Source organism: Chanodichthys erythropterus, chromosome 3 (assembly GCF_024489055.1).
Source record: "Chanodichthys erythropterus isolate Z2021 chromosome 3, ASM2448905v1, whole genome shotgun sequence".
In the NCBI taxonomy this organism is placed as follows: domain Eukaryota; kingdom Metazoa; phylum Chordata; class Actinopteri; order Cypriniformes; family Xenocyprididae; genus Chanodichthys; species Chanodichthys erythropterus.
In genome coordinates, this window is record NC_090223.1 from 32,728,521 (window position 1) to 32,755,894 (window position 27,374).

Below are 27,374 nucleotides of genomic sequence, written 5' to 3' on the forward strand. Positions count from 1 at the left end.
GCCCAAGCTTTACTCCCCTCAAGCCATCCTAGTTGTAAATGACTTTATTCTTTCTGATGAATATAATCGCAGAAATATTCATAAATATCCTGATGCATCCGAGCTTTACAATGGCAGAACAGGGGTCACTAGTATGACCTGAAGAATGTGCATCCATCTACATCCATCCATCATAAACATACTCCACATGGCTCTGGGGGGTTAATAAAGGCCTTCTGAAGCGAAATGATGCGTTTGTGTAAAAAGAAAATACATATTTAACATATTATGAAGTAAAATATCTAGCTTCTGCCAGACCGCCTTCCGTACAAAGAAAGTGTAAACTCTTGCAGTTCAAAAAGCTTATGCTACATCCTACGCCTGCCCTATTCGACTTATGGAAAAAAAGTGTAACTGATGCGCCGCCAGTTCACACTTTCTTCGTCACTTGAATATGGAAGGCAGTCTAGCGGAAGCTCGATATTTTACTTTATAACTTGTTAAATATGGATATTTTTTTTTACACAAACACATCGCTTTAATTCAGAAGGCCTTTATTAACCCCTGGAGCCATGTGGAGTACGTTTATGATGGATGGATGTTCTTCAGCTCATACTCGTTGATCCCTATCACTGCCATTATAAAGCTCAGATTGAAATATCTTCGATTGTGTTCATCAGAAAGAAAAATATACAGCTTGAGGGTGATTAAAGCTTGGGGTCATTTTCATTTGAAAGTGAACTAATCCTTTAAAAAACTAAGTTACCTGATTGCCTTAAAATTTTGAGTTCATTGAAATTAAAAATTTCACTTAATACAATGAAGGCGATTAGTTTAATCAAGAGAAACTCAAAATATTATGTTATCTGAACCACAATAATTATTGAAGTTGATTTGACAAAAGAAAAAATGTGATGATAAAATCATGACATTTTTTGTCTTAACATGCTGTAAGATTTACTCCAATATCTTGCAGTTTAACAGCCTTTTTTAAAGGCCTAATGGTAAATACACATTTAACTGCATTAAACTTTCTTTATTACATCCCTCTATGCTTGGATAATTTTGGATAAACAAAAGCATACATGGCTGAAATGTGCAAGACAGGCAGATAAGAACCAGTTTTCACCTGCATGACATGATCAAGTAGGAATTGTTTGTGTACATATGTTTTGAACAGCATAAATGTGGGCTGTGTTTAAAAGCGGCTCATAGGCTTTCTCTTGGCAGTGCTTTCAAAAGTTGTATTTCTGCTGTCTTTAATTGAACAATGGAACTTAATAACCCATAGTGAATGTAAATATAGCATGAGCAGAGTTTGCCTGCTCTGTAATCACTGCAGAGTACGACAGCTGAGCGACAAAAGAGGAACGCATTGACTAAAGCGCATTGGAGCAGTTTGCATGCTTGGAAACTCTTCTAGAATGGAATTTTGCATTGTTACATAGTCAGTTTTCAAAATTTTGGAACTAGGGTAAACTTAAAAAATACATGCCTGAAGTTGTAAATGAGCACAATCATTGAGTGAGACAAATCCAATACAGTACTTTGTACAGGCATCCAAGGAATTTTCTGAAACCCCCATGGATGATAAAGGCTGCTATAGATGTTAACTTCGGTAAAGTCGGTAGAATCTATTTTGAGTTTTTTTAATGCAAATAAAGAAATCTAGAAAGTGTTAACATGGTTATTCTCACATATTTTGTTATTTAATTGGCCTACTGAATCTTAAATATGTCTTCATTACCTTACATCATAATATTCATAATATCATCTCTGATTTTCAGTTTAGAATCTCACTATACATTTTTACAATTTACTAGTGATGGTGAATAATTTTCCTGTTAATAAGTTAACCTTATTAAAGTTTGTCTACAAAATTTACTGTAGTAGTTCATAAATTTCCCCAAGTTTGAGATCAGATAAAAAGATATTTGGTCTTTTTTTGTTGAGAAGCTGCATTTCCTGTAAAAGCAACAGCTATTTACAGAAAGAAAAAGAGTATTAAAATGTACCACACCATTTTTAAGCACTTTTGTCCAATCAGTCCGGTCTTAGTCTCGATCAGAGTCAGTCAACCCATAAAGTCAACTTGCTTAGATCTCATACACACACTCAGGAAACCCAGGGAGCCAGAATCCTGGGGATGTAATGCAAAAGGGAGGAGCACACAGGAAATGAAAAGACACAAATATTTGCAGAATGGCTGCAGATGGCATAAAACAATGCTGTATATCAATATGACCCTGTTACATAATAAATATGTGCAGAGGAACTACAAATATACATACTTGTAGCTAAACAGTTCTTATCTGTTGATATATGTACTGTACTTAACTATAGGCATATATCTGGATAACCATCTGTATGTCCACAGAAGCAAAAGAACAAGGGAGAGGTAGCTGAGCATTCAGTGGCTGAATTTGGGGGCGAAGCTGTTGGATTTAACAGTTTCCTTTGTGAGTAAATCTCCTCGCCCCACTCTTCCTGCTGCTGGCCTCATTCTCAGTTCCCGCCAGCAACAGGCTAAGACTTTCCTCTGCACTCTTGGTCTTCTTCAACACCACAGAGAACCACATATAGACACACACAAAAGCCACCAACCAAAACTGTCACACTCTCCTTCGAGAGCACGTGAGAATGAAGGGAAAAATAGATGCACGAGACATTTTACGCGGGCTGTTTTAGGACAAATGACATGTGATGTTGACTTCTGAAGTCTTAAACCTTTTCCAGATTCAAAAGGAAGCATTCCACAAAGAATTCAGTACATAATGTCAACACCTAATGCTTCCAGAAAAGCTTCCCCTCCCTCCCTTCCTCAGCACAGCACAACACGTATTGAGTTCCAGACCACACCCAACCAGAGTTCTGGGCAGTTCAGGATTTTGGAGAGGAGGAGCGCACACTTTTTCTTCATTTCACTACTACTACGTTTACCCTGCAGTCACGTTCACGCTTGCATCACTTCGTCTCCACATCTGGCTGCCCTTTCCAGACTATACAATATTTGACCCTTCAGGCTTCTCTACAGCGGTGAGTGTGAATAATAATGAACTTTTTCTGCATTCAAACAGTTTTTAGGTGAGTGATGAAACTCTTAGAGAGGATCATAGCATCTCTGATTTCTAGAAAATACTGGCTGGAGTCAGTAGACAGTTAATTTATTGCTGTCTACAAGGTTTTATTTGTGTGTTTGAGAGTTTATAGCCTTTTAAACTGAAGAGAGGAAAGTTTGTGAGGAAAGGGGCGTTGGCGGTGATGCTTCACTGGTGAATCACTCGCTTATACTTATTACTAGACTTTACCTAATATTCTTAGACATGTTTTGTTTACTTGTAATCTTTTTTAATTCTACTTTGAACCGAGGAAGAGAATCTAGTTTGACTTTAGTTTTTACATCAGAAAATAAAAACTATATGTTTGGAAAAAAACATTAATTCTACACATAAATCTTTAGCGTTTGTTCACATGTTTGGCGGTTGTGCGTTTTAAAATGGTTTAGAGTGAAGAACCACTAACTTTGTCTCCCATATCGCCCCCTGGTGAAAGCATTGTATCTGTCAACATAGTCAATATTCAATTAACAATCATGTTCCAGTTAAAAGATGTTGTAGATGAAAAACAGATGTAGATGTTACCAAAAAGATGTACATTAGATGTAGAGGGTGTGATGTTTGGTGCTTTACAAGACCAAGTGTTGTTCTTGAGGTGGTTCTACGACATGTTTTGCTTGTCTGATTAATTTTGCATGTGTGGCATTTTATCTCACTCAGTTCAGTTTGTGCCAGACAGATAGTCGCAGTGCTTTCTTGGTGGCACATTCCAGCGTGTTGCTCGTGGGACTGTTTTGGGGGTGGGGAGTGTGAAGTGTGTTCATGAGGTGCAGCCGTTTTCACTGGACTGGATTTCCGGATGCCCGTCTGCTCTGCTATTACAACACACACACAGCCGCAGTGAGTGCCATAATTCAAACCGACCCATCAAAAGCCAAACCGCTCTAGGAAAGGATATATGCACAAGCCTTTAAAACACAGTGTGATGTATAGTCTGGCCACCGTGAAAACTCATATCCATGGTTATTTGAAACATATTTATCATTCTACACACAGTTTGTATGGGAGTCCAACCTATCCATACATCACCCATGCCACAACTCTGTTGTGGTGGCCATTTCGCACCAACTCCCCTGTTGAGAGTCTGTATTGGATGATTTGGACAGTGATGGCTTTTTTCCATGTATTAATTTTCCATGCTGCAATAGTAAGAGATTTTTCCAGTCGTTTATTGACTAAGTTGTTTCCAACCTCAGTTTTTTTTTTTTTTTCTCTTTTGTTTTGGGTCTCTGATTGATCTAACTGATGACACTCAGAAATGTGCTGCTCACAGGGCTTTCAAGAGAATAGCTGGTGGGTTTTGTTTGCGAATGGGCTGTTTCATTAGAATGTGTGCTGTCAGTGTTTGGATCAGGAAATGCCTCTCCCTTTGGCTGAGCCTAAGCTCTGGACACGTTTTTTTTTGCACGTCAAGCTCAGAGTGACCATGAGGCTACAGCAATTCTTCCATAGTCATAGATTTGGAGGGGGCGTGTTTAATTCTCCTCCTTAATCATGTATCTTTAGCATGAAAAAGAGTTTAGCATTAAATGCTGATAGTTAAATAAACTTTAATTTTGAATCAATAACTGACTCAGAACGCATTGTGTAAATTAACCCCATAAATTTTACAGGGTTTTTTTTTTTTTAATACAGTGCAATTTCACTTATGTTTGTGTTCGAAAGACATTATTGCTTTGCTAATGCTCTGAATTGTACATGGAAAAAGTTTCAGAGTGATGATTCAAACTGATAACTTGTCTTTTTAACTGATTATTTAAGAGAATTCGCTCATTAGTCATTCCTTTTGGGAATCATGGTACATTGGTCACTCTGTATGTTTTATATTCGCTCATAAGAGTCATTTGTTGGTGAATCATGCAGAATTAGTCTCTCTGTGTTTTTGATTTATTAAAAAGAACCTCATAAGGGATTCTGCCTCAAGACTTTCTGCCATTATTTTGTGCTAGGCAGTTTTTATGCATCATTCAATACAGACTGCAAACTCATTAATAATAACACATGTAAAATGTGTTGTACATCGTCCACAAACATAATAAGCATTTAAGGTACATGAAGATGAAAATGTGCTGCAACTGCAACTATTAGTCCTAGTACCTTATTATATGTTCAAATGAAACACCATATGATTCTGAACTTTAGTTCAAGGGAGACTATAAGGGACTGGGAGATGTTTCCAAACTCTATTATTGCTTCAGCAAAGCTATGAGAAAGAATTTCAGATACTTTAATCTTGCCATGAGAATCGGCTCATTTTGAAGAACGGTAGATAGCATCAGATTATTGGAGAGTTCTCTGGAAAATAATGTGGTGAAATGAGAAAGAAAAAGTGAAGCAGTCCACGAAAAGATGTTTCTATTGACTTAAGGCTTTGTAATCTTTATTTGTTTTCACCAATTACAGAAAGAATAACACTGGAACTCATTCTTCTCCAGTCATAGGCTGAATCCTGGGTCACTGCTGTGTCACGGACAAAGTAGCTTGGAAAATGTGTGAATCGTAAAACCAGTCTGAGTCTTTGAGTCTGGGGTGTCATGGTGTGTTTGCATGTTTTTGGGATTGAGACAATGAATTGCACATGTGTTGCTGTGGATTTTGGTAGCCAAGTGTGCACAGGGGTGACATTTCTCAAGCTTACGCATAGCCATGTTAGCATATTAAAAACTCTACAAGGAGGTCTTACCTGAGATACCAGTTTTACCAGAGACCCAGACCAGTTTTGAACACAAGAACAACGCCATGTTAAGCAGTAAACAGTCACATTTCATACTAATATGAGAGGAGAAATAAACAGACATGTATCTCTTTTACAGACATGTATTTAGTGCTGAGCGGGGGATTTGCTCATATGTGTGGGATTTGTTCAATTTTCAGTCAGAAACTGCATTTTATAGTCATTTGGAGAATTAAAGGGAGGATGCCTGATTAAAGCAATAATTTTCATGTTAATGCCAATTATCAATAAGCTATACTAAAACCTATACTATTTAAAGACAAAAAGCAATGTGTTTTTTACTGTCTAACCATTTTTTTTTTTTGTAAGTACTGAAAAGTATAGTGTAAATGATGACTTAGGGTAAAAATCCCAGATTTTGAATCCCAGATTTTTCTATGTGTTTTCAGACTCCTGGATAATGTATAGTAGCATACATTTTTCAGTTTTTGGCATGTTCAAAAGTTTAGCGTCAGTAAGATTGGTTTGGAAAGAAATCTTTTATGTGGCAAGGATGCATTAAATTGATCAAAAGTGACAGTAAAACTTAAATTTTTTTCAAATACATGGTGACAAGAGAAGAGACTGTGGTTTTAGCACACTTAAGATTTAAAACTTGCTGCTAAGTGCACTGGACGCAACACGAAGCTCTTTTGGGAGTAACAAGAGTCCTCTCTTCATCCCTGCTTAAAGATCAAAGGAGCTACTGAGAATATGGACAGTGTGTAAATGCATTAAACATGGGCGTCCTGATTCTCAGCAAGAGAGGTTGTCTGGATGTAGCCGCTGGGTTTCGGCAGCGTGTCTTTTGACAGATCCATGTGGGAGCCGTTACTCACGCTGGCGGCGTGTCATCAGTGGAATGTGATGTGAAAACAAGGCCTGCGGCACCTGAGAACCATTGCTCTGCGGTAGAGCCATAGATAAAAGCCTATCAGCACCCAGTGCAGACTTTCAACCCAGCAGGCTATCCGAGGGCCGAATGGGATCCGACCGTGTGTGAATGAGGCTCCTCCTGAGATCAGCTGCAGCAGGAACACGTGCGCCTTGCCAAAATACACTCCTTCTACAAAATGAGGAATCCCTTGTGCCAAAACTGCCTGGTATGGTGTTGAAATATCTGTGGAGAACCTCAGGGTTGTGTAATAGAGACCTTAAGGCTTCGTAAAAGTAGCGTTCACACTGTGCACATCATTCTTGCTGGGAGTTTGTTTCCTTTTTCCTTTCCTTTCCTTTTTTTTTTTTTTTGTGTGTCCAGAAGTACTTTGCTGGGCGGGGCTTAAAATGCTTAATAGATAATACACAAAACCAAGCTTTGTTTGTTCTGTACATTTAACTTCATTTCAGGCAGCCTGCCAAAGGCAGCAATTCTGGCTTTTGTGTTTTCTCCAAAAATAAGCCTTGTGTTCTCATTCAGTTCACAAGCACCAGTGGTGCTGCAGGGGCTGAACAGTGAGGAAAAAAATGATCAGAGATGTCAGTAACAGATCTCAGCGTGTGTTCAGAGCTGCATAATTTAATTTCCTGCGTCACTGTATATGTAAGGTGCAGTTGTTAATTTGAGGAGCTATTTCTATCTGAACTGACTCAAAAATAACTTTTATTTTAAGTGTGGTTTGCTGTAGAGTTTATTTGACATATTAAATATTATTTTTAAATTAAACCACAATAAAAACAGGTAATTTAGAGGTTGGCATTAAATGGAAATTCTCTCTTTTTAAATGCTTCTTATTGATCTTATTTATTAATGCATATGCTTCATTTTTTAACATTTTGAACAAAAGTTCATAACTGGGTCTTCCAGTGAAACAATAGACTTCTCTCTGGTTTCATATTCCAGATTCCTCCATTCATTTTTCCTGTTTAAACCCTGACCTTTTCTTACAATGACTGAAATCTCACATTGAGCAGTTGCATAAACATAGTCAATATGTTAAGACTGTGTCTAGTACTAGTATGACCAACTAGTGATTATTCAAGGGCAATCAGTGTTACTTTTTGGTTTCAAATTACACCAATCAACGTTTTTATGTACTTGACTTGAAACAGTCTTATGAACAGTCTTAAAGAAAAAAATGTGATCAACTTGTAAGACTAGTCTTAGCAGTTTATGCAACCGGTCCCTCAGGATCTGCCTCCATCCAATCAACAACCGATGGATAAAACCAATCCCCCATACCTCATTTTTGTCTACTCGATACTTATGTTTTCTTTAAGAAAACTTTAAAGGATTAGTCCACTTTTAAATACACTTTTCCTGATAAATTTACTCACCCCCATGTCATCCAAGATGTTCATGTCTTTCTTTCTTCAGTCGAAAAGAAATGAAGGTTTTTGATGCAAACATTCCAGGATTATTCTCCTTATAGTGGATGTCAATGGCTACCAACAGGTTGAAAGTCCAAATTGCAGTTTCAATGCAGCTTCAAAGGGCTTTAAACGATACCAGACGAGGAATAAGGGTCTTATCTAGAGAAACGATCGGTCATTTTCAAAAAAAGAAATACAACTGTATATACTTTATAAACAAAATATCGCTTTGAACGTACTTTCCTTTTCCGCATTCTTCAAAACACTTACGCTGAATGTTCGCTATTCTACTTATGGAACGAACGCAGTGCCAGTTTCGTTTTTTTCTGTAAGTAGGATAGGGAAGGCGTAGAACATTCAGCGTAAGCGTTTTGAAGAATGCGGAAACGGACAGTACGTTCAAGGCGATATTTTGTTTATAAAGCATATACGGTTGTATTTTTTTTTGAAAATGACTGATTGTTTCTCTAGATAAGACCCTTATTCCTCGTCTGGTATCATTTAAAGCCCTTTGAAGCTGCATTGAAACTGCAATTTGGACTTTCAACCTGTTGGTAGCCATTGGCATCCACTATAAGGAGAATAATCCTGGAATTTCTTTTCGACTGACGAAAGAAAGACATCTTGGATGACATGGGGGTGAGTAAATTTTTCAGGAAAAGTGTATTTAAAAGTGGACTAATCCTTAAAGACATGACATTTTAGGTTAGCTGGCAAAACATCTTTACATACTACTATTATGGCTTTGAAATATGTCATAAAATTAGTACTGGTGGGATAAAATTAGTCACCAATGCATTGTAATCCTTCTTCAAATGATTTTAAATTTGATTCATTCAACTGATTTAAAACATGTTTTTAATCAGAAAATTGCATTATTAATACATCTGTTGGGAATCATCTGTCTTCCAGTGTAGACAGCATCAAATATTATAATGAGTTCTGATTGCTAGATTAAATATGAACATGCATTTACTCATCTCACTTGCATGGAAACATTCAGTATTCCTCAAATTGAATATGCAATCTCAGAATTTTACGCAAACCTGTAATAATGAACTATTAAATTACACAAATCTACATTATGTATTTAATCTCACTTTATTAACCAATGTTTTTGCTGCTGACCTTCAATTATCTAATTCAGCCATACTAATAAGCAGAAGTGACTTTAGATTAGATTTAGAAATAAGAGTGTTGAACTTCTTTTTCCTGTGTCATATTCTTCTTTAATCCAGAATGGCAGCTCAGCCGAAAGGTTTGTTTGAGCTGCGCCCTCTTCTGTATAGGGGTAACCATGCATTTCCTTTGGCATGAAGCTTATTCATTTCATTTTTGGTGTGAAAGGAACTTTACAATAACCAAAAACAGAACTTTCTTTTTGTTGTTTTTAAAAAACAAGCAAGCCTATCCCAGGTGAGGAAAAAGTAACGCAAAAGTAATGTATCGCAATTAAGTAACACAATTAGTTACTTTTTTTATGGAGTAACACAATTTTGTAATACATTACTTTTGAAAGTAACTTTCCCCAACACTGGTGATAATGTAATTCTGGAGAATATATGACAAAGAAAACAAAGGAAAAGTAAGGTGCTGTTTTCTGCATCACATGAATTTAGTGGCACAGACGGGTCAAAGATGTGTGGCAAAGGTCTGTTTGATTCCTTGATCCTTGTAGCGAATTACAACACAAACCCCAGATTACAGATCTTAGCTACAGATTACCCAAGATACCCCTGACAAACATGCTGTACGACAGAATGTGTGAAAATGCTTATCTTGATGTCTTTGTGTGAACTGCAGCCATTGAATGTTACAAGAGGCCTGTTAGGAAATAAGTTAGATGAGACCCAGCAGGCACATTTCAGCTGCTTGTGCTTAATTTAAACTTTATTGAGCAAGAACAGGGCCTGTGTTTAATTTACAGCTGTATTTTAAAACAAACGCCTGTTCCTGACAGGATAAACATGAGTGCTTCAGTGGAAATGAGTATGTGTGAATGCATTGATCTCAATTAAATCATTGTTTATAGCTTTAAGAAAGCCTAGCACTTGAGCCTGAGAGATGAAGATGTTGTTTATCCCTGGCTGTGAACCTTCAAGGCTTCACAAGTGTTTCAGAGAACGGTTCTAGCCACTTTCCTTTTATCCTGGCAGTGAAGGACGAATAAAATGAAAGGTGTGCTTGGGTTGACTTAACACTAAACTCTGAGCCTCATCATTTCTGATCCATCGCACGTTTTTCTTCCCTTTTATCTGTACTCTTTCTGATCTTGAAGTGCGTTGGTCTCAGGAGTGTGAAACAACCCATGAATGCTTTGTTACCTTTGGGCCGACATTTGAAACCACAGGCCATGTCAAACGTACACACTAAAACATTCCCCCTCATATCCCTTGTTTACTTTGAGGTTTTCCTTCTTGCTCAACACTGGTAGTTAGGGTCAGGTTGGGTCAAACTGGGTGGTACTGTGTTCTGCAGTTCACATTTGCATGTTTTTCTCATCATTTATGGATTTATTTAACAACTGCTGTATTATCTGGACTTCATGAGCACAATATTTGGACCAGACATTATTCATAAAACACTTAATCCTTTGGATTTGTTTCATGAGTAGAGTTAGGGATGTCTGGCTGCATCACGTTACTGAGGAACATTCCTTTCCCTGAGTTCACGCTGCTTCTGTTTAAATACTGTCGGAGGCACAGTGACGCACAATGAATCGGAGTAATTGTTGGGTCTCCTGTGCGGTAACTGCTGCTTTTGACGTCACATCTCAAGATAGTCACTAGTGATGAAGGGCTTTGGCATTGTTTTTGCAGTCAGTGCCAGTCTATCAGAGGACTCTGATTCGCTACAAAAATGTGTAACGGCAAAAGTTATAAATGTAACATTTGTTTTAATCCATTAACCTATGTGGATAACTCAGATGCAACTGCATATATGTAAATAAATTTTATAAATTAAATATATATATATATATATATATATATATATATATATATATATATATATATATATATATATATATATATATATATATATATATATATATATATATATATATATATATATATATATATATATATATATATATATATATAATATTGAAAGTAATTTTATAAATATGTACAAACAGCCAATCAGTGTTCACATTATTGTCACATGGTATTTACAGCTCAGGTTATTGTCTTAAAAAGTTCTGTGGTCCCATGGGACTGCAAAATATGCAAATAAAGTGAAACTGTTTTGGATAAAAAATGATAATTCTGTCATAATTTACTCACCCTCATGTCATTACAAACCTGTATAACTTTCTTCTGATATTTTGAAACGTCTTTCTTTTTTTGGTCCATACAGTGAAAGTCATTGTGGTCTGGTATTTTTCAGACCACATTGACTTTCATTTTACAGTTCAGGTTTGGAACAACAAATGGGTGAGTAAATGGTGATATCATTGTTTTATTTTCGAGTAAACTATCCCTTTAATGCAATTATTTAATAATTGAAACTAGGTATTGACACAATTTTCAAGTTTCGATTCGATTACTACTCACATGCTTTTGATATGATTCGATTACGATTTCGATTCGATTATTTTGGATGTAGTATTTCAGTTACAGTACATGACAAATTTTCTAGAGGAAAAAAATCTCTCAACTAATGCTGTAAACTACACACGGGAGTCAGTTGGTACTACTATAATAATACTGAAAGTTAAATTAACTTATTTACATACAAACACTTACATTACACTCAATGATGTTTTTACTATAAATAAAGTTTAGAATTACATAATCATATTTCTACTCCAATTCGTTTTTTTGTTTTTTTTAAATATAAACATTTAAATCACGGCTGTCATAACTGATTTATTCAAACATGCATGAAATATCGAAGAACATTAAAAATTATAATGAATATGTAACGGTGCATATATTTATCAAAATGTTGCTTTCTAGAGTTCACTTTTCTAGCTGACTAATGAGATTATGTCACTGAATATGGTTTTTCTGAGGTAAATGTGACGTTACGTGACATTGTTTAGCCTACAAGCTGTTTTATAGAGTGCCTCAGGGATTACGCATTTTTGTAGGCAAAACCCGGAAGCGAGTTAGCATTTTAGGACTTCCGGTTCCAACGCCGTCAAGTCTATGGGTTTTTTGAATGGGTTTTTACTAAATCACCTGAAATAAGGTCTGTGGTTAACAAAGCCTCTAAATATTTTCACGTTTTGATCTATGACATAAAACACACCAGTTTAACCCACTTGTGATTTTTTTTAAACTTTTACTGTGTCTTAAAATCGGCGGTTGCTAACAAATTTCTAAAAGGGACTACTTCCTTTTGCGGGGACTTTAGACGTCATCATTAAAAACTGGATATTTGGATATTTCTTTGGACATTTGGACAGCATTTCTCATGAAAAAGTGGATAAGTATTCATACACAGCACAGATCATAATCAGTGAGCATGTTTTTAAATAAAGTTTGAGGAAGTTTGGTGGTGACGACGTTGATCCGCGACCATGGTGTGCTGTAGTCCGTTTATAGCCTACTGTTAGCCTTTTATATCTGACGACTTTATTTAGGCTTCAAAATCTATAAATGTTGTGTTAACTTGTAAAGATTATCTTGATTGACAAAACGTGTAAGTGTCATAACCCTTTGTTAAAGACATGGCTTATTTTCTGCGATTTTCCAAAAGTCTGGGAAAAATGCATAGGCTTTCGATCGAGGGAACCCGTGCGCCACTAACTTCCGGGTTGGCCTACAAAAACATGTCATCCCTGGGGCACTCTATAGACGAGGTTGAAACACTGATTGAGCTATTACACGAGACATGATACGGATTTCGGTAAGTTGTACTGTATATTTTAACATACCTTCAGATGTTTAGTCGTGTTTATTTCGCGCCGTAACTGGTATTAAAGTGGAGGAGAGGATGTTCACATGCCGTCACGTCACATTAAACAGCGCCAAAACGGTATTTATTTTTTTTATCTCATAATAAGATGGACGTCATTTGAAATTTGAGACTTTACTTCATATCAAAAGTAACAAAGCAAAAGATTATTGCAATTTATTGGATGGGAGGCACATATTCTGCTCATTCATCAACTGAAAACAGACTAATCGATTCTTGGGATTTAAGAATCGATATCAGTTCGTAAAAATGACAATCGATTAAAATCGAGAAATCTATATTTTTTTACCCAGCCCTAATAGAAACAGGTCTGTTGATGTTGTAACTGAAATGATTTTCAAATTAATCAACATTTAATCATATCAGAATTTAAACAAATCTGTTAATCAGTGCTGATTCCCAGTCCTAGTCATTTTTGTAGCTTACATGCCCTGGATTAAATCCGCAAAGCTTTGCTGGGTGACATTGAAGCTTTCCTTCTCAATCATTTGTTCCATGACTGCAGTTTCTGTTTTCAGCAGTGGCCGACTTGGAAGCTTGCTGGAGACTGCGGCTTTTATGAAAAAATGACATTAAAAGTGAAACTCAAGTCAGCGTTTTCCACCAAGCTTAAAGGAAATGAGCAGGGGCTTCTTAGTGTTTACACGCACACACACATGCAGACATTTCTCCACACAGAAATAAGTCGACATAGCTTATCTGCTACCTTTTAAAGTGCTGACTCCAATTAATTTACTAATGATGGTTTGTAAGTGCTCTGAAAACCTCATGGCTTTTTAGGTATGGCTGTCATTATCATCCCGTAGGATTCTACATAGCAAATTCAAACTACACGGCCAGTTTCCAAGACAAACGTTCATAGGTTTTCATGTCTAAGCCTATATAAACTTTAACGGCCCCCCAACTCCATTATGAGGCTAAACTAAAAGCTGGATTTTTTTTTTCTCTTTGTCTTGTGCAGCTGTGGTACAGATGTTTGTGATTTGACTTTAGCCTGACTGATTGATCTAATGTAGAGAACTGACATATTTATTCTTTAAAATGGTTAACCACACTCAAAAGCCTCACAAGGTGTTAAGATTGTACTTATGTAATCACTGTTGTTGCAGTTCTGTCCTCTCTTGTTTCATATTTATAGACATAATCCAGATTCATCATTTAAAGGAATATATTGGCTTCAAATTAAGTTCAGAGTCAGACCAGCAATATTTTACTATTATCTATATACTATTATAGTTTTTATTAAAGGTGCCCTAGAACTTTTTAAAAAAAGATGTAATATAAGTCTAAGGTGTCCCCTGAATGTGTCTGTGAAGTTTCAGCTCAAAATACCACATAGATTTTTTTTTAATTCACTTTTTTAACTGCCTATTTTGGGGCATAATTAGAAATTCAGGGTGTTTGGCCCTTTAAATCTGGTGCTCCACGCCCCAAGAGCTCGCGCTTGCCTTAAACAACATAAAAAAAGTTCAAACAGCTAATATAACCCTCAAAATGGATCTTTACAAAGTGATAATCATGCAGCATGTCTAATCGCGTAAGTACAGTGTTTATTTATCATTTTATGGAGTTTGAGACTCACTGTATGTCTTTTCCATGTACTGAACTCTTGTTATTTAACTATGCCAAGATAAATTCAATTTTTGAATCTAGGGCACCTTTAATATTTTTTTTTCGATTTTTCGATTTTTTTCATTTATTTACATAACCTGTGCATTTTTTTTTTTTTTTTGAGCTGTAAAGTTGTTTAAATTACGATTTTACATTACTTTCAAAGTTTTAGGCTTTATGTTGTCATGGCAATGAATTTTGGAATATAAAATGAAATATGAAATTGAATATAACTTTACACAGAAAAGGTTTATAAACAAATTTAAAGCAGTTTTAACATTTGTAGCGATAGTATTGAAAAAGTGAGTATCTTAATGTTTATGGATTGGCCCTATTCACTTCCAATAAGTGCCTCACTGTAACAGAGATTTTTACATTTTTTAAGAAAAGTAGGGACAAGTCATTAATTTTTGTGGTTTTCAACATGCTGGCGTTTGAGCTGATATTATACTGAATCTATAATATTTCTATAAGACCTGTATTGTTGTGTATTGCCGCTTTTGATGATTACAGGTACACAGTTCCTGTGAAAGCTGATCTGAATCAACTGTGAAGCTGATTCTACTTTTGCCTTTGGCCTTGGTGAACCTCTACAGTAGATCTTTTGTTCCTAAAAGGCCTGAGAGGACAATGCACAGACGATTATCCCTCTGTGTAGCCAACATACAATTTTCAGTATGTTCTTCCTCATGTATCCATGTATGTGGTGGGCCTCTGTCTCGTCAAAGGGTTTCATTTTTCCTCACTTCTTAACCATCTACAGGAATTTTCTTCCTCAATTTCCCACCATTCAGAGAGCTACAAGTGACACAAACAACAAGACACTAGTTCTCTGTGTGTTAAATGCCACATTTGTGCCATTATAGATTTCAGCAAATTAACAGGCGCCTCCCAGCAGCTCTTGAAAATGCAGTGAGTCAAGCAAATTGCTACAGTGTCTGCTGAAAAATACATAAAGCAATAGCCTTAAATGGATTGTTCACCCGAAAATGAAACTTCTGTCATCATTTACCCACCCTCATGTTGTTCCAAACCTGTATAAATGTCTTTCTTCTGCTGAACACAAAGGAAGATATTTTGAAGAATGTTTGTAACTAAACAGATCTCGCCCCCCATTGACTACTAGTAAATGGGGGGGTGAGATCTGCTTGGTTACAAACATTCTTCCAAATATCTTCCTTTGTGTTCAGCCAACATTTATTCAGGTTTGGAACAACTTGAGGGTGAGTAAATGATGACAGAATTTTCATTTTTGGGTGAACTATCCCTTTAAGACCTTTAAGTTATTTAGTTTAATGATGTTTATATAGTATTACATATACATTTTTAATTTTAAAGTTGTGATGAAACAGAAGCAACAGATATTTTCTTCCTTTTCTTAAGTGCGGATTTAACAGAAAAGATAAAATGTAGGGCGGTGACTTGATTCTATGCATCAGTTTTTGATTGGATGTTGAGATGTGGGCCAAAAGTGGAGGCAGATGAACAAGCTTGCAAGGGCAGAGTTTAAGTGAACTAAATGATTGGAGAAGTCCTTTATACGTCACTGGGGTGGGTGCTCCCCCTCGGTTGAATTCGCAGTCCGGGAGGGAGGGGTAATGGAGCAGAGGTAAGGGGGCACAGTGGCGCCGAGAGTGATTATGCCCCCTTGTGGTGCTGACGCTGATTATGAAGTCAAAAAAAAAAAAAAAAAAAAGAGAGAAAACATATGCATGGATAAATTGTTCACAATAAGATCTATAACTTTTCACGTTTCCAAAAAATAAATAGGGTGAATTTTAATTTCTTGCCGACTTGCCGGAATCCAAAAAAAAAAAAAAAAAAACGCTTATGAATTGTACAAAAATAGAACAATTTAGAAAAATCACTTTATCTTAACAACTTTTAGGATATTTGTGATATCTTTTATGAAATCTTTTGCATCCAGTCCCCTTTCAGTGTAAATGCATGATTCAAATATGATGGAATTTTATTTTATTTTTGTCCCTTTAACTTGATCAACTTTAACTTCTTCTTAATATTTTCAAAAAATGACTCAGAAAAGTCATACAGTTTGCACTATTGCTTCAGAATAATTTGCTCGACACATTTGTTAGTTGAAATCACAGGTTTTTGGACAGCATGTTTTGAGTTTTTCGTCTCTCGTTCCTCCTCCTCTGGCTCCTCCTTTTCCAGGCTCCACGCCTCTCGGTACAACACAGGAAGGCAGCTGCAGAGAAAATTAAGACCATGTGTGGACCGATACCACGATGTATTATGATTTAATGAGACCAGCCTCCCACTTTACACTACAGATACAGACAGCTAATGTACAGCCTGAGGAGATGAAGGTCTCCAGAGGATTTCCACTACAGGCTCTGAATAAATGACCAACATGCTCAGTATTTATTAATTCCTACGCTTAATTTGGTTCTCAGTACCTTACCTGACCTTACAAGAAATTGTGAAAGTTAAAAAAGAAGTGATTTTTCAGGCTTGCGATTGGAGAGACTGCTCTGAGAAAGACGAGCGTCATCCTGTATCCTCCCACATTGTGTCTCCCTTGTGTATTGAGGCTGGCTTCCTGTTACTCAGATCTCTTTTATTATGACGGTGTAGGCTGAGTCTCTCTGGCTTGGTTGTTAGCTGTAATTGGGTATGTTTCTATGCTTTCTTCAAGCTGAGCCTCAATTCTTTAACCATTTTCCCGCCTAAACTCTGAAATGCCACATCCCATCTTAAAGGGACAGTTCACCCACAAATAAAAACTTTTATACATGTTGTTTCAAAACTGTTTGACTTTCTATCTTCCACACAGAGACGTTTAGCAGAAAATCTGCGTTCTATTCTATACAGTGAAATTGAATTGTGACTTGTCAAACTCCATATAAACTCCATAATAAAAGTAGTCCATGTGACATTTGTGTTTGTGAAGCAATAGATCTAAATTTAAGATTCAAGTTGCTCTTAACTTGAAAATCTTGCTTGACATTTTGGTCACCATATGATAATGAGCAGCTTTGACATTCAGCTATATTTCTCCTTTTGTGTTTATGACTTTCTTTCATGGAAGAGATAAAATCATAACAGGATCCATCCATCCATCGCTTGTTTATGTTAGAGAGGTTTTGCATCTTGGCTCAATGGTGCCACCTCAGGTCAGATTGAGATGATCATGTCACCAGTCATTAAAAGGTTTACATGGAGCAATTTAGTAGTTTTTGATGAGCTGGTTGTGGAGGAGATTGAGATGTTGGTGATGGGAGGTGTGTAATCTGTTTAAGCTAGGAAACGGATTAAATGAGGACCACTTGTGTGCATTAAATTGGGAGAGCATCGTCTTTATTACTCAGCTGCTACTTTTAGGAATCATTGATTTCTATCAGCATGTTCTTTTACCTCCTTCTGTACCCTTTTTATTAAGAAGAAAAGACCTAGAATTTTTTATTGTATTTTCCAGACAGTATTGGGCCCTATTTTAATGATCTAAGCGCATGGTCTAAAGTGCATGGCACAAGTGCACTTAGGGCGTGTCCGAATCCACTTTTGCTAATTTAATGACAGGAAAAATGGTCGGCGCACCCGGTGCATGGTCTAAAAGGGTCGTCCCTATTCTCTTAATGAGTAAGGGATGTGTTTTGGATGTGTTTAGGGTCATCTCCCATTGCCTTTAAAAGCCAGTTGCGCTCGCACCATTGCGGATTTGCTATTTACATGGCAGAATTTGTAAGCAGAAAAACTGCGTGCGGGTTAAAACGTGCGAACAGATCATCTATGGGACAAGCCGGATTCCACCAAATAATTTTTTGTCTTTCTGCACACATAATCTGTAACATTGTAATCCTTTTATTTTTAACATTTGGCATGTTTATGTGCTGCTGCATCCCTGTGTGTAACAAGCAGAGTGTGTGCACGTTGTGGACCCGCATATAGGCACATATTACTAACACGCTCTTTAAATAACAACAACAACAACAAAAAATTACTATATATGATATATATATAGATATATATATATATATATATATATATATATATATGTATATGTATATGTATATGTATATATATATGTATATGTATATGTATATGTATATGTATATATATATATGTATATGTATATGTATATATATGTATATGTATATGTATATATATGTATATGTATATATATATATATGTATATGTATATGTATATGTATATATATATATATATATATATGTATATGTATATATATATATATATATGTATATATATATATATATATATATGTATGTATATATATATATATATATATGTGTATTAGAGGACATATTATCTGTTTCATCCATCAGTTAGACTAACTTCCAGCTTCAGTAAGACTAATCTCATATTTCACAGATTTTACACAGAATTCTGCTTGATTATATCTACTTAACTGTGTCTCAAATAAAACTATGTAACCAAAGGATTTTAATTCCTAGCAAATGGATAAAACTCTGTTTTAACACCACATATGGTTTTGTGAAAGCGATCTGGACATGTATTTCACAGCCTTAGTGCTGAGTTGAAATTGTCCTTTGGGGTGTCTTTTTTTTTTCCCCCTCTCTCTATCTCTCTCTTTTTTTAAATTTATTGTGTCCTCAAGTACTGAGCATTAAAGCACTTCAGAGCAAAAAAAAAAGAGGGTTTCTCACCTCCAGTATAAACTTACATCCACTATACAGGGTGAAAGGGAAAAAAAGCCATACATAAATGGCTCGAAGCAGCAGGCTGAGATGTATAGGCTGTCTGTATGTGGCCGTGCTACAGTGAATCATGGGAAGCTAAATTAGCAGCCGACTCTGAGGCTCATGTGTGTGACGTAGGCTGAAGCTGACTGCATTTTTCAGCAAAACCCATGTGAGGTTTTGCACTTAGCTACTATCTATTGGTCTAGTTCAAGCGTAAAATCGCAATCCTGACTCTTCATGTCTTCCACTCCAGGCAGGGGTACCCGTTACTAACTTAGTGATTTGGGCAGTATTTATTTTATTATTTTTTTACTTTTATTTCTTATGCATGATATTTTTATTTCTTATGCAAATGTTGTAATTATTTTATGATTATTTTAATTCCTTTACTATGTAAGGCACTTTGTATATGTGATTATAAATAAACTTGCCTTGCCTATTTGAATAGGTAAGGACGGAAATCTGAAAACTAGTATCATAGATGTAGCTTCTTAATCTCGAATTATGCTAAAACAGTTTATTAAACGGCTTATTTGACTCTATATTGTTTTGCATGTTTACATATACAGCTATGGAAAAAATTAAGAGACCACTCCAAGTACAGAAATAAATGTTAAGTGGTCTCTTAATTTTTTCCATAGCTGTATATTTATTTATTTTGCTAGGTTAAACATTGGTACAAGGTCTAGCAAGTGTGCAAAACAAAAATAACAAAATATAGGTAACTAATAATATAAATAGTGGAAAAAATTTATTTGTCCTTTATTTTCCTGGTGTTGACAGTTCTAAATTTGTATTCTGAAAATACAAATCGTTGTGGAAAAGTACTTCCAAGATCAAAGTTCAGAGTAAAAAGAGGCTGTTCAAATGGACACATGGTGATTTTCCCACCAGATCTTAAGAGCTCAAATTCCAGTTCCAGCTCTCAGTATCAGCTCTCATGAGTGTCTGTGTATTCATGATGTTTATAAAATTCATGTGTCTCCTTTTTACTTTTATTTTTAGATTCTCCTGCTTTTGATTTTCTGTTCCACCATCAGCCATGTTGATTATTCTGGCCTTCATCATCCTCTTCCACATAACCTCAGCAATACTACTCTTCATAGCATCCATCAGAAATGTAAGCTGATTTTCTTTAGTCTTTTTTAAAATAGAGTCTTACTGTTAATTGTTTATGTTTGGGATTTCAGCAAAAAATCCCAGCAAAACTCTAGACATTAAACTTTGTTGTTTAACTCATCCAGCACCATTTCTGCTAAGCTTACCTCAAATTGTGCGACCCGTTTAAGAGAAGTGTGCTGTCATTTTTCTAATTTATGTATTGTAAATACATAAATTATACATCGTACAAATACATTGTAAATACATAAATGCAAAACAATTTGTAGCATGTTTTTAGCATGTTCATCACTTCTTGAGATGTTTTTTAGTCATGTAACCAAGTTAGAATGGCATAATTTTATATATTATTTTGTAACACTTTAGAATACTTTTCCATCATCAATGAATAACTACTATTAATTAACAAGAAACTCTGATTAACAAATTAGTTAGTAATAGTGCATAGTCGAATGTGGTAATTCACTAATCAGTAACTATTTTTTCATGCCTCCCAGAGGACTACTAAGAACTTTATATATAAGTTAATATGAATAATGCATAATGTATAATAAATTCCTAAGTGAAGGTAATGGTAACACACTACTAATGACTGAAGTATCACCAAATCCTTTTGAAGGAATTACTAATGATTTGGATCAGTATTCTAAAATGAAAAGCATGATAACTATCTAGTAATGACTGAATCACTGCAAGCTTTTGGGTTTTTTTTTTGTAAGGTTTTGGATAATAATTCCTTTCAATGGATTTGGTAACACTTGAGCCACTTTTGGGTTACCATGAGCTTCGCTTTAGAATACTTACTGATCCAAATAATTAGTAATCGCTTCAGAATGAATTATACATTATGCATTAGTCACATTAATTATAAACCTGTATATAATAGTTCTTATTAGTCCTCTGGGAGGTATGAAACAATAGTCGTTACTGATTAGTTAATAGTGAACTGCCACCTTCAACTGAGCACTATTACTAATTTTTTAATCAGCGTTTCTTTGTTATTAAATAGTAGTAATAACTAGAATGTTACTCATTTGTTCCTGTGTAGTTATTCATTAATGACGGAACAGTATTCTGAAGTGTTAACTCTTATTTATTTATTCATATATAGGCTGTAAAATTATAACATCAAGCCAAAACTAAATTATTCTCCATCTTTTTTTTTTAGGAATGGTGGGTTTCAGAGAATTTCTCCTTAGATCTCTGGTATTACTGCAACACCACAGGCTGTCATAATATACCAAACAGTGCAACCTATGATGCAGGTAGGCCTTGATTATCTTAAAATCTAAAAATATAACCAGTATTTATTTTGGAGAAGGCAAAATGATGTACAGTATAAATGTCTGAATGTTTGTGTTAATGGCATTGTTCAAAGTTGCTTATTAATCAAAGCTGGCTAGAAGCAGACAGACACTTAATGCCTTTCGGTTGCAACATAGCATCACTGGAGCAATGTGTTCAATTAGTAAAATGCAAAATAGACATATTTTCTGAGATGAGACCATATAAATCATCTCCAGTCATTTCTGCACAACATTTTCCAAAAATGAACCTTGTGTCATGTTCTCTTCCTCTTTATCAGCCTATCTTCAGACTGTCCAGGCCACCATGATACTGGCCACTATCTTGTGCTGTGTGGGTTTCTTTGTCTTCATCCTTCAGCTCTTCCGTCTGAAGCAGGGGGAAAGATTTGTCTTTACGGCCATCATTCAGCTCTTGTCCGGTGAGTTCATGCCCACAATATGTACAGTGACATGAAAAAGTATGTGAACCCCTTGCAAAATCTGTGAAAATAAGAATTATTTTAATAAAATAAGAGGGATAATAAAAGATGCATGTTATTTTTTTGTTTAGTACTGTCCTAAGATATTTTACATAAAAGATGTTTGCGTTTAACAATAGCTGAATTTATTAAAATAACCCCATTCATAAGTATGTGAACCATTGATTCTCAATACTGTGTTTTTCTACACGACTGTTTTTATGTTTTGTGATGGTTGTTCATGAGTCTCTTGTTTGTTCTGAGCAGTTAAACTGAGCTCTGTTCTTCAGAAAAATCCTCCAGCTCCTGCAGATTCATCAGTTTTCAAGCATTTTTGCATATTTGAACCCTTTCCAGCAGTGACTGGATGATTTTGAGATTCATCTTTTCACACTGAGGACAACTGAGGGACTCAAACTCAACTATTAAAAAAGGTTCAAACATTCACTGATGCTCCAGAAGGAAACACGATGCATTAAGAGTCGGGGTGTGAAAACTTTTGAACCGGATGAGGATGTCACAATTTTTCTTATTTTGTTTAAATATCATTGTTTTTCATTTAGTTCTGCCCTTCGGAACCAACAGAAGATACTTGCATGTTTCCCGGCAGAAAAATTAAGTACAATTTACCTTGATATTTGAATTCAAAAGTTTTCACCCCTCGGCTCTTAATGCATCGTGTTTCCTTCTGGAGCATCAGTGAATGTTTGAACCTTTTTTAATAGTTGTGTTTGAGTCCCTCAGTTATCCTCGGTGTGAAAACACAGATCTCAAAATCCTTCAGTCACTGCTGGAAAGGGTTCAAATATGCAAAAATGCTTGAAAACTGATGAATTTGCAGGAGCTTGAGGATTTTTCTGAAGAACAGAGCTCAGTTTAACTGCTCAGAACAAACAAGAGACTCATGAACAACCATCACAAAACAAAAAAAACATTAGTCACCTAACATAAAAAGTGACCAATGTTGGTATCTATTGTATTGTTTGTTGAATGCTGAATCTGCATCTGCCATGTAATGGCCTGTGAAGCTGATTTGGCAATCAATCGAAATGCAACCAACCAATTGTAAATTGCCTCTTTTTTTTCTTTACTTCCGCAGCCTTCTGTGTGATGACCGCTGCGTCCATCTACACAGCAGAGCACTTAAACTTCAAAGGTGACGAATTTAGGAATGGAGATTACGGATACGCCTTCGTCGTCGCCTGGGTCGCCTTCCCCATGACACTTCTGAGCGGCTTGATGTATCTAGTGCTAAGAAAACGCAAATAAAGCGCAACACACCACCTCACTAGCTACCACCAGCTACAGCCTTAGCCAAGAGACTTTATTTGTAATGATACTTGTTTTTATATGTAGATTAAATACATGCCAAAGTTAGAATGAAGTAGTTTAACTTGTAATATTAATCACTGCATACTGGAAACTTAATTAGATTTTATTCATAGTATGTCACTTTTTTTTTGTGTGTGTTTATAATTTAGTTCTACCTGCCCAGTAAAAGAAGAAAAAAAAGTGCTGTGATTTAGAGAGTTAAAATAGGGTGTGGAAAAAAGACAAGTGTGGGAGATATAATAGGATATATTTATAACATGGAACCACTATGGGCTCGACATGTATTCATGAACAATACATGGTGTGAAATTGGCCTTTTATGTAACACTTAATGTGCTAGTGTGATGTTTCCTGGTCATAAATGTGCTTGGGGAAAATTAAATAAAAACAACTAAATCTGAAATATTGTGCTGCCAGTTTGCTGAGCACTAATATTATACTTGAAGCTGAACAAATTGTCAATATTAGTGGCACGATGTGTTCTCATGTATAGTTTTTTTTTTTTTTTTTTTTTTTTGTAAAATATTCTTTTAGTGTTGACTAATTATATTGCATGTTTTTATTTGTTTGCAGCATTTAATTTGAAATCTCTATTAACACAAGTACAGATCTGTAGTTCTTAAGACATTGTGTTTGATTAGGGCACTTGGGATATGCTTCATATTCATGCAAATAACCTTAAGATAATGGTGTTGGTGAAGCACACCAGTGGTTTCAGTTTTCCGGTCTTGTATGTAATCTTTTCATCCTCAAATCTGCAATATGGAATAAAAAGCAATTAGCTCAAATTATTTAGGCGAAAGTGAAGTTAAGCTGTATTTATTAAGACTAACTGCAATGTTGCTGTTAATATTTTTTTTTGTAATGAAGTATTATATCAACAGGCCTGAACATGTTTGTATAATGCTCACCTTTCAGGAGGTTTTAATGAATATTAGTGAAGGCTTTTGTAATTGGAATGAAACCACAATGGCAGCTTTGTTTTTTTTAAAACGTCTGCTGACTTGTTCAGGTCTGCTCTGTTTCTGGAGACTGATCCCCATCAAGGGCTCAATATTGTTCTTTTTTAATCAAATAAATGTATTTTACATTAAAAACCGCTTGAGACTCTCTTCTCTTTCTGTTCTGGTGTACAGCATCCACCTCAAAAGACTGCTGGGTCTTTCTCAAAATATGGTGACATGTATGATCCAAGACAGTTCAGTCATGAAGAAAAAGATTTAAAAAAACAAAAAAACAGGCAATATGATACAGTCAAACCATTTATTATATAAAATGTTAGGTTTTAGAATAAAATTTCACAGACAGAGCTTAAATTAAACCAGGATTAGACCTTCAATGTTCAGTTAGAACATTTAAAGGTGCCCTAGATTATGTTTTTAAAAGATGTAATATAAGTCTAAGATGTCCCCTGAATGTGTCTGTGAAGTTTCAGATCAAAATACCCCATAGATTTTTTTTATTAATTTTTTTAACTGCCTATTTTGGGGAATCATTATAAACGCGCCGATTTTATGCTGCGGCCCCTTTAAATCCAGTGGTCCACGCCCACAGAGCTTGCGCTTGCCTTAAACAACAGTCCCTCAACAAAGTTTACACAGCTAATATAACCCTCAAAATGGATCTTTACAAAGTGTTCGTCGTGCATGCGGCATACATGCGTCGGATTATGTGAGTATTGTATACTGTAATATTGTTTACTTCTGATTTTGAATGAGTTTGATAGTGCTCCGTGGCTAACGGCTAATGCTACACTGTTGGAGAGATTTATAAAGAATGAAGTTGTGTTTATGAATTATACAGACTGCACGTGTTTAAAAATGAAAATAGCGACGGCTCTTGTCTCCGTGAATACAGTAATAACCGATGGTAACTTTAACCACATTTAACAGTACATTAGCAACATGCTAACAAAAACATTTCGAAAGACAGTTTACAAATATCAGTAAAAATATCATGTTATCATGAATTATGTCAGTTATTATAGCTCCTTCTGCCATTTTTCACTGTTGTCCTTGCTTGCTTACCTAGTCTGATGATTCAGCTGTGCAGATCCAGACCTTACTGCTTGCCCTTGTCTAATGCCTTTTATAATATTGGAAATGTGGGCTGGCATATGCAAATATTTGGGCATACACCCTGACTGTTACGTAACAGTCAGTGTTATGTTGAGATTCGCCTGTTCTTCGGAGATCTTTTAAACAAATGAGATTTATATAAGAAGGAGGAAACAATGGAGTTTGAGACTCACTGTATGTCATTTCCATGTACTGAACTCTTGTTATTTAACAATGCCAAGATAAATTCAATTTTTCATTCGAGGGCACCTTTAAGTTGCTTTTATAAACATGCCTTAGAAAAGACATTACTGGTGTGCATCTTGAGACAAAACAATGGCTCTGACATATTTTAAGATATATAAGTGCAAGTTGATTTCAGTTAAGACAGCTCAAACATACATACAGTCAAACCAAAATTTATTCAGACACCTTGAACATTTCATTAATTAATAGAGTTTATTTACTGTAGTTTAAATAATATAATGCATGGCAATGTTAACAAAATCTATGAGAGTAAAAAAAAAACCTGCACAGACAAATCCAAATTAAACCCTGTGGCTCGTGACGACACATTGATGACCTAAGACACGAAACAATTGGTTTGTGCGAGAAACCGAACAGCATTTCTATCATTTTTTACCTCTAATACACCACTATGTCCAACTGTGTTGCACGGTTGGTGAGGTTTCTCGCACAAACCGATCGTTTCATGTCTTAGGACATCAATGTGTCATCACAAGCCAAAGGGTTTAATTTGGATTTGTCTGTGCAGGTTTTTTTTTTACTCTCATAGATTTTGTTAACATTGCCATGCATTATACGACTGACAGACCGCAACTGTTGGAGTTAAAAATAATCATTTGTGTTTTACTGAAGAAACAGTCACCTACATGGATGCCCTGGGGGTAAGCAGATAAACATCAAATTTTCATTTTTGGCTGAACTATCCCTTTAATTATGTCAGATAACACTTAAGCAAAACATGGTCAGGTCAAAGTATCTGAATAATTTTTGGTCCCAAATTTTTGTCAATTTTACTGGTAGTTCACTGTATTTTTGGGTATAATATATCACAGTTTACTTTATTTTGCTATCTTCACTTACATAAATGAACTATAGTGTCCTGCACCCACTGGTAAAAAATGTCTGAATAATGTTTGGTTTGACTGTACGTTTTAGTCTGGGACTAAGCTTAAGCCTTGTCTGCGAAACCAGGGGTAATAAAAGAAATGGTTCGGCTCTAATTGAAAAAAAAGAAAGAAAAGAAAAACATGCAGAAGTGCCTGAAAAACATCTCTCTCCTTCGTCTGGTGCAAATGTCACTTCTCTGACATTTTCAGTTATTATTATTATTTTTTTTAAACTCATTTTGTTTTTCCAGGTTAAGTATTAATGTAAGGTCTTTAGTGTGCTAAGGTCTAAAAGTAATTAAATAATTTAATAAGACCATTTTAACATTTAATGTCATTCAATGTTAGAATACAAATTGTTGTGGTAAAGTACTTCCAAGCTCAAAGATCAGCAGGAGAAATGGCTGTTCAAATGTGCAATGTTCAAAATATTACTGGTGTATCCAAAATGGTCAATATTTATGATAATGTCTTTTTAATAGTCTTCTTTTATTATTTATTCTTTATATATTATTATTCTTATACATGTTATTGATTTCTTTAATCATTTATATATTTTCTACTATATACTCTATGTTTGATTATTTCCAAATGTAAGATCTTTGGTGTCTCTTCTGTGCTGTAAGTGGA

The 27,374-nt window shown here is 35.5% G+C and overlaps 1 protein-coding gene across 1 annotated transcript; it reads left to right on the forward strand.

The window, feature by feature from the left end:
• The first annotated feature begins 2,862 nt into the window (after positions 1-2,862).
• On the forward strand, positions 2,863-24,621 carry emp2 (epithelial membrane protein 2). Its single transcript, XM_067373870.1, has 5 exons — positions 2,863-3,015; positions 20,344-20,458; positions 21,626-21,722; positions 22,043-22,183; positions 23,322-24,621. Exons 2-5 carry the CDS (start codon positions 20,381-20,383, stop codon positions 23,489-23,491), a joined length of 486 nt encoding a protein of 161 aa, XP_067229971.1. The 5' UTR covers positions 2,863-3,015; positions 20,344-20,380; the 3' UTR covers positions 23,492-24,621.
• Positions 24,622-27,374: the final 2,753 nt, after the last annotated feature.